Raw genomic sequence first — 13,078 nt, 5'->3', positions numbered from 1 at the left:
ATCCTGGGGTCCAGATGGCGTGTCGAGGAGCCCCCCCTCCCCCCCAGACCTGACCGTCCCCGGACAGGGGCAGAACGCTTATTCCCCATCCATTCGGAGGGGACATTTATTTTTGTCCCGGCCACGGTTGGGCCTCCAGACCAGCACATTGTCCCGCGAGGACCTAGGGGTGGGGATGGCCTCCGTCCCAACGTAGAGGCAAGAATGTGGCGGAAGGCCCTGGCCCTCAGATGCCCCGGGGCAGGTCGCGTGCCCTGGGTCTGAGCCGGGGGCGGGGGCGGGGGCGGGTAGGCGTCCGCCGTCCGCGTCGTCTTTGTCCCCTCCCGGTCCAACGAGAGACACGAGGACACGCCCACTCTGATCTGCACAGAGGACCCTTGCCTGGCATCGCTCACTGACCATGTCCCCATTTCTTTAATGCGTGTTTGCGCTCACAAGGTGCAGGAGACACCTCGGGATGGCGCCGGCTGGGAGGAAGCGCCCGGGGAGAGCTGCGAAGGCCCCGGTGGAGGCTCAGGGTATGGCAGCCTATGACTTTGGGAGACAAGAGAGAAGAGAGCTGAGTGGGCCAGAGGCTGAAGGTACTGTCTATCACACACCTTTGCAGATACAGCACTTGTAGATACCGCACACGAGGCAGGTCACTGCTTTGGAGTCCTCCGCGTTGTAAAAACTAAAATCCTCGTGTGTGTGTGTGTGTGTGTGTCTGTCTGTCTGTCTGTCTGTCTGTCTGTCTCTGTGTGTGTCTGTCTCTGCGTGGGTCTGTCTGCCTCTCTCTGTGTATGTCTGTCTCTGTGTGGGTCTCTCTCTCTCTCTCTCTCTCTCTCTGTGTCTGTCTGTCTCTGTGTGGGTCTGTCTGTCTTTCTGTCTCTGCGTATGTCTGTCTCTGTGTAGGTCTCTGCGTGTGTGTGTGTGTGTGTGTGTGTGTGTGTGTGTGTGTAAAAAGCAGTTTCATGTACCAGAGGTTGTCCACTTGATCCTCCCGTCCCAAACCGGGATTACAGAGGCTTAGGTAGCAGCTCTTCTGCTCCCCCACAGTCTTTCTTTCCAAAATATCTCACACCTGCTGGGTGATGTGCTCTGCCATTAACCTTGAAAGGCTTGTAACACTGTCTCCATGGCATGGTCCTGGTCCCTGATCCAGTTTCAGCTGACCTGGCACATACATGCTTCCTTTCCTATGTCTGCCTTAAAAAACTTTTGTTTGCAAGAGGCCTAAAAAACTCCACAGTGAGGATATTGCTCCCTGAAAACTGATCAAAATGCCATACTTCGTTTTATTGTTTTAATTCCGTTAGCCAACATGTAGTACATCATTAGTTTGTGATAAAATGTTCAATGATTCATTAGTTGCGTATAACACCCAGTGCTCATCACATCACATGCCCTCCTTAATGCCCACCACCATGCTTCATTTTAAAATGTTTTCCACTTTTATTTCAACGCAGGAGACAATCCAGTGACTGATAACTACGGGGGAAGAAGTCCTCCAGCAGGAACATTTCTGGCAGATGTGGGGTAACGTGTTTAAAGTGATTTTCACTTGACCCATAAGGTACTTTAAGAAAAATAAAGGTTGGCTCAGGTAACAAGTATTGTATGTGAAGCACTTGGCATGATATATTTCATCCAAAACAAGCATGCTGTTTTAGGTACCCTTAATTAAATACCTAATGTCATTTCTTTACAGGAATGAATTACAGAATATGTTGGAAAGATTTGAAGGTATGAGTTAGGAGTTATTTCAGCAAAAGTAAATTGTTTTGAGCCACATAACACATATTAACAAGAAATGTTAGTCAGTGGACTACAACACTGTTATCTAATGCCTTGTTCTCAGATACAGGATTTTCCTTAAGTATTTAGTGTGTTTTGGCTTCATAGATTTCCCTAGTTCCCCTTTTTATTGTGGATGTGCAGAGAATGGGGCTGCCAGTGCTGAGGTAAGAGTGATGCTTTTATTTTATACATGGTTACATTTGATGGACTGTGGGGATATCAGAAGAATTTGCATGAAATAATCTCTCTTCCACTTTGTGTCCCAGAGTAAGTGATACATCAGTTTTTAATATCAATTTTTAATGTTCTCATTGTAGTTATTTTCCTTGACTTTTCTAGCTGTTTTCTTTGGTGCAGAAGTTTAAATTGAAGCCTGTAAGATAAGTCTTTGTCATAATGCGTACACTAATAAAGTGTGCAGTGGAAAACTAAAGACCACTTTGCCCCATGCTAGCAATGTGTGATCAGAACCAATAAACCTAAAAGTTTTCAGTTGTTCTCTCAGATGTCACTTAAACATTAACTGGGTTACAGGGCAAGACTCTTAGTAAAGAGTCTGAGTCAATTTTTGAGTCCTCTATATGGATCAATCATACAAGCAGGTATGTATTAAAAGCTTTGCTCTATTTGGTGGTGTCAAGGTTCTCGGTATGTGAGCTGTCTCACAAATTGATTATTGTACGTGGCAAACTGGATATATAAAATAATTGTATAACAGTGCAGCTTTTCACGATCTCTGGAAAATAGCTATTGATGGCAGATCCATCACATACAACCAAATGCTTAGGAAAGCGTTTTTTGAGGTATTAAAAATTTTACTAACTGCAAAGCCGCATTTTAAAAATGAATTAAGAAAAACTCCATTTATTTACTAAAAAACATATTTAGGAAGTATTTTTGAATAAATTCTTTTATTTCCTTAAACTCTCCATGGTCTTTTGTCTTTAACTCAAATATACTTAAAATCCTCATTGACTAAATTAACACACACACACACACGTACACGTGCAGGCACACACCTTTCTTCTCTTTTCATTTATTTATTAGTATCCCTTTTGGACACTTTTAAAATAGAATGATAAAGTGTGTTTTATATATCGACTTCTAACAAGAATCCATCTCAACGAGTCCTTTCATTTGGAGGATGTTTTATAAATTTATTAAATACTAGCCTCTACAACTGTCTTTCCACGAGAAAATTAAAGACTATCGTTGAGAAACCCCCAATTTTTTTACACATTTTGGGAGACAGTAACTTTTGTTTATTAGCTCTTTTTCCAGGATAAGTTAACTAAAAGGTGTGTGCAGGCAAAAAAAAAAAATATATATATATATATATATATATATATATATATATATATGAATTCAGATACTAGTAACTGAAAGATTTCACAGAAAAAAAAAGAAGCAAATATCTTGATTTCTGATGTGAGGCCTTTAAAAAAAAAATTCCAACTGTCTTTCCAATGCTGCTGAACCAAACTTGCCTATGTTGTCTTGAATAAGCTGCAAAAAATAATTTTCAGTATTAAGTGTTAATAAGTATATGTGTTTAATATAGGTGACATTAAAAGAATTCTTTATGCAAAGAGAAAAAGATGCATGATGGATACCAGAGCTTCTGTCAAAAGCATTAACCAGAAAATTGAGCATGTTTGGCAAACCCAGGAAGAGCAAAGGTAACGGTGTTGGTTTTTGGAGCCAGAAACTGTGTGTCATTTCTTAGTATTTGTGATAATACTAAAATAATACTGTTATCCTCTATCTGTTGGAGTCTCTATTGAAAAATAGGTTTGGCTTGATTTTTATCTAAGCAAATAGTTCCTTTAGTCCTGTAAGTTCACACCTTAACTGAAAAGAGATGTATTATCTAGAGGTCAATAAAGATAACCCCCTTTTTCTCCTTTCAAATTATAATTGAGCTTTCCTAGTATAAGAAAAACTATATTTACATTCTTAGAGTATGCGAGCTGAGTAAGAGGCAAATGTCTTACGATAGTTAGCTGTATTCAATTATGTAGAAAAGATTAATCTTATATTTGAATAATTTTTAAATTTATCCCTATTGGGTTCACTGCTCTTTTGCACAAAATCTTTATTGTGCCACAGTGGGGGAAAAGTGAAATATTACCGTTTGGGAAAGTTATGTAAGTGAATATGATACCCTCATTGAATCTATTTATCATTCCACAACCTATATGTTATTCAGCAAATGAATGAAAATGAAAAAATAAAAATAAAAACAAAACCACTTGTAGATAAAATGCATTTTTGGGGGAAAATTTATAATGCAATAAATCTTCCTTAGTTTTCGAGAGCTAAGGCATATGGGATAGCATCCCTCTTAGACAGTTAGGAGTGAGTGACTGTTAGCAATGAGAGTAAGCCATCCACTTTATTTTGCTGTTTTCCATCAGAAAATTTCAGCTGTGATCATCCCCTTCTCCCTTTATAGTATAATTTATGTCCAATTTGGTTTTGAATGGGTTTACCTTTTTCTTAACGATATAAAGTATGACACTATTCATTATTATGTTTTACAGGCAGAAGCTTTATCATGAATACTGTCAGGAGTTTCTAACTTTGTTTCAAGAGTGGGATATGGATGTGCAGAAAGCCAAGGAAGAAGAAGAAAAACTAGCTGTTGGTATCAGGCTTAGCTTTATAATTAATCTATTGTAACCAAGTCTCAAGTAGGAATGGTGAGCCTGGCCACATCTTAGACCCGTAGATTTGAGCCAGAGTCCTGTTTCCATTGCTGGCTATGTGGTTGGGCCCCGATCTCAGGAAAACCAGAGAAGTACAGGCACACATCCTACTCACAAAAGCCCTTGGTCTTTACTTCCTCTCTTGGTTGGGATTGCTGCAGTTCCAAGTGACAGACATTTGCCAAAGTACAAAAGAGGGATGTCTTGGTTTATCTGAAGAAGTCAAAAGGAGTTTTGCGCCAGGTACAGCTGGATGAGTCTGGGAAAAGGTTGCTTAGGCAGTGCCGTCTGGGCTCTGTCTCCATCTCCTAGTAGGCCCTCTCCATGGGGTCAGCATGATAGCATCTTACAATCTTAGATTCACTACCAGGTTAGTAACCCCAGCGTACTGAGAGAACCTTTCTCCATAGGTCTGGCAGAAAAGCCCCCTGGACTGCTATCAATAATCTAGTTTCGATCGTTTGCTCATTCCTGAACGGAGTCATTGAGCTCAGGGCATGGCTCACTCGTAATGGAATGGCCTGTATCACATTTAGGAGTAAGGATGGTGGAGGAGATGTTGCTTTTTGAGGGCAGAGGAGAAGGCCTGGAATTCTTTCCTGAGAGTGGGCGAGTGAATGGACAAGGGAAATATCGTTGCCAAGCAACATTCCGGTCCAATGTGGGCTGGTGTCATAGCAATCATAAACTTATATGAGACCAGTACTCATGTTTGTGGTTGTGTCTGAGCAGCTGGAGAGTTGGATTTTCCAGGGTTGGGCTGAGGTTAGCCGTGCACCTCCACAGAGTGAGAAGGGGGCAAGGTGTACAAGCAAGGGTGTAGGTATAACCACTGACCATGGATTTAGCTGGAAAGGGGGAAAATGAGGACAGAGGGTGCAGACAGGAGATGGTGGAAAGTGCTCCGTTCAATGGATGTTGGATCCTGCTAGGGTGCTGAGCTGTAGCATGAAAGGGAGTGAGCCACAAACACAGGGAGGTAGAGGTGGAATGCTGGGGAAAATGGACAAACAGTGTAGTACAGTGGTCAAGAGCCTGGACACTGGGACGATAATGTTTGGGATCCAGTTCTGATTTTCTAATTGCTAGCTGTGAAACCAGGGACAAATTGCTTTTCTCTGAGCCTCAGTTTCCTCATCTATGAAAGGGAGTCTAATAAGAGAACTTACAGGGCTTCTGTTTTTGTTTTAGGGATTTAAATGAGCTCCTCTATAATAAGCTTATTTGAAATGGTTCAGAACAGTATCTGTACATAGTTCCTCTATAACTCTCTGCTATTAGTAACATCATGTAGATGTTTCAGTTATCGGGCTGACAAAATCTAATGTATGACTCTGAAAGTGAGTGGCTAAGTAAGGATATAACAAGATCACTCGTGGAGGAAAAGGAAGATCGTGGAAGGATTATTGGAAGGATCATGCGTGTGGATTTTGAAATCAACAAGAATAAGATATATGTTTTGAATATTGTTAAGAAAGGAAATTTCCTACTTAGTGACTGGCAGATAAGATTATTGTGGTGTTTTTGTATGTTACTGGTAAACACAAATGACGTAAACTAGGTCATAATATTTGATAAAAGAGAAGATACTAAAAAATATTTGTTTAAAAACTATTCAAGTTTATTCTAGATTTTTCTGTTGTTAAATTCTGAATTTACCCTATGGTCATCACAGCTTCTTTTTTCTTTTATATTTGTAGAATATATTTCGACAGCAGCAAAAGGTTCTGCAACACTCTAGAACTGTTCAGAGCCAGAGAATGCAGGCAATTAAAGAGTTGTATGAGCAATTCTTAAAGGTCTGTTGAATTTGGTAACACAATATATTCTCGTAAAGTGTAATATGTATATGGAAGTAGAAAATAATTGTCTTTCTTTCTTAATACATGTTAAAACATTTTGCTTATGCCTTTACAATCAATTAAGACTAATTAGGCATTTTCCATTTTGAATTCATAGTTCTGATTTAACCTAAATGCTAAACGTACTTTTACTTTCCAGATTCATTAATGGTTTTGTGGGTGTTACTCAAAACAGGGAATGGTAGATTGGGAATTTTACCAAGAAATATGCATATCGTGCATGAAACTGATCCTTTTTTTAACAATTTAATCATGGTTCTTTGTTCCAGAGTCGGTGTTTCTTAGGAGAGTAGTGATGAATATACAGTTTGGAAGTAGGAAGTCCTTAAATCATTTCTCGATGTCATTTACTTTTCTCTGCACTGCCAATGTTTCTTAAACAGAGAGCAGCCAATTGTACTTTCATTTACTTCTCTTTGTGCTGCCAATGTTCCTTAAACGGCGTGAGCCAATTTTATTTTCAGTTGCATTTTATAAGTATTCCATGGCATATTTGCTTTCAGAATTATTAAAGTGACTACAAGTGGCTTTATATACCAACCTATAATTGCAAGAGACAGCACGGATATATAGGAGAATGAAAAAAGCCAGAGTAAGACCATAGGCCTGTGAATTGAGATTACCTTCAGTTGTATTTCCACATTAGCGAATCATCCTCAGTGACACAGACCTCTTCTTCACACAGCTATATACTCGTTTGGGAGTGGATGGGATCCTGTACCTTCCCCTTCTGTTTTTGGTCAGGGTGCTGTTGTCGTTATTGTTTTTAATGTCCTAAGAACACTTAACACGAGACCTACCCTCTTTTGTTCTTTTGCACGTGGTTATAAAGTTTTCCCAGCTTCATTTGTTGAAGACACTATCTGTTCCCCATTTTGTATCCTTGGCCCCCTCATCAAAAATCAGTTGACTGTATATGCGAGAGTTTATTTCCGGGCTCCCTGTTCTGTTCCATTGGTGTATACATCTATCTGTCTGTATGCTGGTACCACACTGTTTTTATTCCTGTAGCTTTGTAATATATTTTTCAAATCAGGAAGTGTGATGGCTCCAGCTCGTTGTTGTTGTTGTTCTTTCTTGGAGTCGTTTTGGCTATTCATGGTCTTTTGTGGATCCGCATGAATCGTAGGATTGCTTTGTAGAAGCATTTCTGTAGAAAAATAGCATTGGGGTTTTGATGGGGATAACATTGAATCTGTAGATTGCTTTGTGTGGTATGGGCATTTTAACAATATTAAGTCTTCCAATCCATGAGCACGGGATAATTTTTCCATTTATGTATGTTGTCTTTAATTTCTTTCATCAGTGCTTTATAGTTTTCGGTGTACAAGTCTCTCACCTCCTTGGTTAAGTTTTTTCCTAAGTATTTTATTCTTTTTGACACTATTGTAAATGGGATTGTTTTCTTAATTTCACTTTTGGGTAACTCATTGTTAGTGTGTAGAAATACAACTGACATTTGCGTGTTGATTTTATAACTTGCAACTTTGCTGAATTCATTTATCAGTCCTAACAGGGATTTTTGCGTGTGTAGAATCTTTGGGGTTTTCTACATATCAGATCATGCTATCTGCGAACAGAGATAATTTTGCTTCTTCCTTTCCAGGTTGGATGTCTTCTATTCCCTTTTGTTGCCAGATTGTTCCAGCTAGGACTTCTGGTACTATGTTGAGTAGGAGTTGTGAGGTTGGGCAACCTTGTCTTACTCCTGACCTTAGAGGAAAAGCTTTCAGTTTTTCACCATTGAGTATGTTAGCCGTGGGCTTGTCATATGTGTCCTTTATTATGTTGAGATACATTCCTTCTGTATCCAGTTTGTAGAGAGTTTTTATCATGGAAGTGTTGAGTTTTGTCAAATACTTTTTCTGCAGCTTTTGAGATGATCGCGTGATTTATTCTTTAAACAATCTTGTTCAAATACACGGTAAAATGTCACTCTTCTAAACTAACTGGAATGTTTAAGAACTAGCAATATAATTTCAAAATAAGTATTCTTTAAAGAATCTTAGAATCACACATATACAAAATAGTTATATTAAAATTGTTTCCAAGTAGAGAGCTTGTCGCTCTACTGCTCTGTGAAGACCATTTACAGATTGGTATGGAGGTTTCATGAAGTAACAGAAATTATTTCTTCTAAATGTTATTGCCCAGTGTTGTCACTTAGGGTTGGAAATCCAGTGTCTTCCTTGACTCCTGCATTTCCTTATCCTTCCCCTCCAGTTACTATTGGACTGTGTGATACTTGCCGCTTGCAGTGATGCTTTAAATTCTTTCTTCGAATTCCCACTGCTGCAGCCCTAGTTGAGGACCTCGTCATCCCTTGCTTCTACTATTAAACTCTCATCTGCTCTCTCCATCCTTCATAGGTCTGCGATATTACCTTCCTACGAGATACTTCTTCCCTCCTGAAAGCCTGTCAGTAGTTTCCCCTTCTAAACTCTTAGATATTCAAAGATGCACCATAACATGATGCCCTTTTTAGTTTTGTTTGCTGCATTCTGTCTTTATTCCCACCCTTCCTGATAAATGCTTTGTCTAAACTAACTATTACTTCTACGCTTTGCTTATGTCCTTCCCCTGGAAATGTTTTTAACTTCTTTTTCTTCACCTATTGAAATCTTATTCTTTTGCCAACCAGGTCGGCGTCAATCTCCTTTTTCTGCTATGTCGCTGCAACAAGTTGTGCTTCTATAACTATCATAAAATTTTTGTATCATTTCTGTTTACATTTGCTCTTGGCACTGGAATATGGAAGAGATTGTGTGGTCATTTTTAAATTCCTCCACAGTACTCAACACAGCACTTTCTACATGGTATGCGCTATTTCACCACTTGTTGAATGAATGGCAAAATTTAAAATGTAGGTTGTGTTTTTCATAACTTGAAGAGGTCACATCACAGATCATTTTATTCCCTCTCAGGAAATCATATTACGTTGACTATTACTGATAATAAATGTGTTATTACCTGGTGTTAGAAAGCTTATTACTGGATTTCAAAATTACAGCATTTGTTGATATGGGCTTCCAGTCCTCTTCTATTTTGGGGTCCATTTTGACCTTGACCTTAACTGCTTGACATTAACCCATCATTTTGAGCAAAGTGTACCGTAGTTGTGTCTCCTAAAAATAAGAATATTTCGGGGCACCTGGGTGGCTCGGTCAGTTAAGCGTCCAACCCTTGATCTCACTTCGGGTCTTCATCTCAGGGTTGTGAGTTCAAGCCCCATGTTGGGCTCCATGCTGGGTGTGGAGCCTACTTAAAAAAAAGTAATAATATTTCACTCAAATCTGATATTTAAAATTTTTCTTAGTGAATGTTTTTGTCTACGTGTGTGATTTAGAATTTTTTTTTATTTCAAATAGATAATGGCCATCACTGGAATATTAAAAAATGTAGTAGTTTTGAAATTTAATTTTGCATGTTTTGAACATAAGAAGAAAAATGGTGGTTTGTAACTAGACTAGGCTTTTTGTTTTAGAGTATGGAAGACTTAGAGAAGAATCAGGAAAATTTTCTTATTGGTGAACAGAGTGAACTTAGGAAAGAAATGGCCATGTTGCAAAAACACTTTATGATGGAACATGTAAGTAGTATAATATTTAAAGGTGAAAACTAAGGGTTGATTTAAACATTGAAATAGTCAATTTGCTGTTGTAGGTATAATCCTTATATAAATATTAAACAAGTATATTCTCTCTTTTCATTTAATAGCAGCAACAAGAGGTGGCAATTGTTCGAAAGTCTCTTCATTCTCTATTATTTTGATGACATTTGAAGAAAGGACTTGAACTAACTAACATGATAATTGTGGTTTAACAATTCTAGTTTAAATGATCACATCTTGTTACTCGTTGGCCTGTTTAAGTGCAAGGCTCTCTTTCTGTGTAAACCCAAGTGAGACCTAACCAGTTATGTGAGTAGCAGCAATTCCAAAGTTATATGCAGGAAACGTTCAGACCTTTGGTAGTAAAGGTGACTTTTTCTCCCTAACACTGTCAATTAAATTTAAGCAATAAAGATGATTTACATTTAAGTTTGCTTCAGTGAATCTGTATCAGTCCCAAAAGATAGGAAGTACAATTATAGGAGGTTACGTTGCTCTTTCTGAAAGAAAAAACTAATGAAAGAATACACCCTTTTGCATATACTCATTAAGTTACAGAACCAATTCTAATGAAAATAAGATTTGAAATACAACCTACTCCACAAAATTACAAAATTTATTAAAAGCAACTTAAGTCTGTGCCCCAGAATAAACAAAACTGCTAAAAGTCATTAAGACAACTGAATAAGATATGTAAATATCACTTGTGAGACATGGAGTTGTGAATATGCCATTTCCACCAAAAAAATTAAAATGTCATTTAATTGACTTTGGTCCACTATTAAATGACACCTGCCCTTAGCATTGATTGAAAGTATTTTATTAACATATACATGTACTTAGTTACCTATGGTTTAAATTTTTTGTGCCTATCTTTAGAGATTAATTACCTAGAAAGTTTTGTTTTGCAAGTTTAATATTCAGTGAGCACATGGAAAGTTGATTGTATGCTCATCTAAAAACGTGAACAATTAATTCTCACACCTTGTCTTTCCTGGTGCACTTTTTACATGCGTAACCATATGAAATTTTCAGTTGGAAAGATTTGATTTCATAAGCATGAAGTTGTCTGAGAATTAGTTTGGAATAAAAATAAATAAATAAATAAAATACAGTTAAATGTATTCTCTTTCTTTTTTTTTTTTTTAAAGATTTTATTTATTTATTTGACAGAGATAGAGACAGCCAGCTAGAGAGGGAACACAAGCAGAGGGAGTGGGAGAGGAAGAAGCAGGCTCATAGCAGAGGAGCCTGATGTGGGGCTCGATCCCATAACGCCAGGATCACGCCCTGAGCCAAAGGCAGACGCTTAACCGCTGTGCCACCCAGGCGCCCCCAAATGTATTCTCTTTCTAAGTTACCGAAATTCCTTTCATGAATTGTTCAGAACAACAACAACAAAAATATTGCCATTTGGAGGAGAGGGCTGTCTTTCTCCTGTTTTAATGTATGTTCAATATTTTATTTATTTTATTATTTTTTAATAATTTTTATTTTGTTATGTTAGTCACCATACAGTATATCCTTAGTTTTTGATGTAATGTTCCATGATTCATTATTTGCATATAACACCCAGTGCACCATGCAATATGTGCCCTCCTTACTACCCATCACCGGCCTATTGCAGTCCCCCGCCCTCCTCCCCTCTGAAGCCCTCAGTTTGTTTCCCAGAGTCCACAGTCTCTTGTGGTTCAATATTTTAATTATGGCCACTAGAGCCCACTCTTCTATTTGTTTTATGGTTTTCCCTGTTTTTAAAGTAAGCCCAAACATACTCTCTTTTTCTAAATTCCAACTTATTTATCTTATGCAGGAAGAAGTGAGTCCTCCACCATGAGTGAATATTTGACATCAAGGGACAGTTTACTCTTTAAATACTGCATTTGTGTGTGTGTGTGTGTGTGTGTGTGTGTGTGTGTGTGTGAGAGAGAGAGAGAGAGAGAGAGAGAGAGAGAGAGAGAAAAGGATTTCCCCTTAGGCCAAAACATTAAGTCTTAAGTACTACTTCAAACTTTTTTTTTTCAAGTTTTTATTTAAATTCCAGTTAGTTAACATACAGTGTAATATTAGTTACAGGTGTAGAATTTAGTGATTCAGCACTTCCATACAGCCCCCCGGTGCTCATCACTGACAAGTGCCCTCCTTCATCCCCATCACCTATTCAACCCATTTCTCCCCACCCACCTCCCCTCTGGTAACGATCAGTTTGTTCTCTATAGTTAAAAGTCTGTTTCTTGGTTTGCCTCTCTTCCCCACCCCCTCCAGGTTCATTTGTTTCTTAAATTCCACACATGAGTGAAATCATATGGTATTTGTCTTTCTCTGACTGATTTATTTCGCTTAGCACAATACTCTCTAGCTCCATCCACGTTGTTGCAAATGGAAAGATTTCATTATTTTTTTTTTAATGGCTGAGTAATATTCCTGTGTGTGTGTGTGTGTGTGTGTGTGTGTATAACACAACACCAAAAAACAAATAATCCAATTAAAAATGGGCAGAAGATGGGGCGCCTGGGTGGCACAGCGGTTAAGCGTCCGCCTTCGGCTCAGGGCGTGATCCTGGCGTTATGGGATCGAGCCCCACATCAGGCTCCTCCGCTATGAGCCTGCTTCTTCCTCTCCCACTCCCCCTGCCTGTGTTCCCTCTCTTGTTGGCTGTCTCTATCTCTATCGAATAAATAAATAAAATCTTTAAAAAAATAAAATAAAAAAATAAATAAAAATGGGCAGAGGACATGAATAGACGTTTTTTCAAAGAAGACATACAGGCGGCTGACAGACACATGAAAAGATGCTCAATATCACTCATCATCAGGGAACTACAAATCAAAACTACAAGGAGCTACCACCTCACACCAGTCAGAATGACCAAAATTAACAACATGGGAAACAACAGGTATTGGCAAGGATGTAGAGAAAGAGGAACCCTCCTACACTGTTGGTGGGAATGCAAACTGGTGCAGCCACTCTGGAAAACAGTATGGAGGTTCCTCAAAAAGTTAAACATAGAGCTACCCTGAGACCCAGCAACTGCACTACTAGGTATTTACCCAAAGCATACAAAAATAGTAATTCGAAGGGATACATGCACCCTGATGTTTATAGCAGCATTATCAACA

At 38.6% G+C, this 13,078-nt stretch overlaps 1 protein-coding gene across 1 annotated transcript; it reads left to right on the top strand.

Annotated features, from left to right (window-relative positions):
* The first annotated feature begins 394 nt into the window (after nucleotides 1-394).
* Nucleotides 395-11,073, top strand: LOC113249308 (synaptonemal complex protein 3-like). Its single transcript, XM_026490806.4, has 8 exons — nucleotides 395-581; nucleotides 1,449-1,518; nucleotides 1,691-1,725; nucleotides 3,341-3,458; nucleotides 4,323-4,422; nucleotides 6,188-6,286; nucleotides 9,834-9,938; nucleotides 10,067-11,073. Exons 1-8 carry the CDS (start codon nucleotides 458-460, stop codon nucleotides 10,118-10,120), a joined length of 705 nt encoding a protein of 234 aa, XP_026346591.4. The 5' UTR covers nucleotides 395-457; the 3' UTR covers nucleotides 10,121-11,073.
* The last annotated feature ends 2,005 nt before the right edge of the window (nucleotides 11,074-13,078 follow it).

This window comes from Ursus arctos, chromosome X (assembly GCF_023065955.2).
Source record: "Ursus arctos isolate Adak ecotype North America chromosome X, UrsArc2.0, whole genome shotgun sequence".
In the NCBI taxonomy this organism is placed as follows: domain Eukaryota; kingdom Metazoa; phylum Chordata; class Mammalia; order Carnivora; family Ursidae; genus Ursus; species Ursus arctos.
The sequence above is the reverse complement of the archived record's forward strand: the minus strand, read 5'-3'. Positions and strand labels throughout refer to the sequence as shown.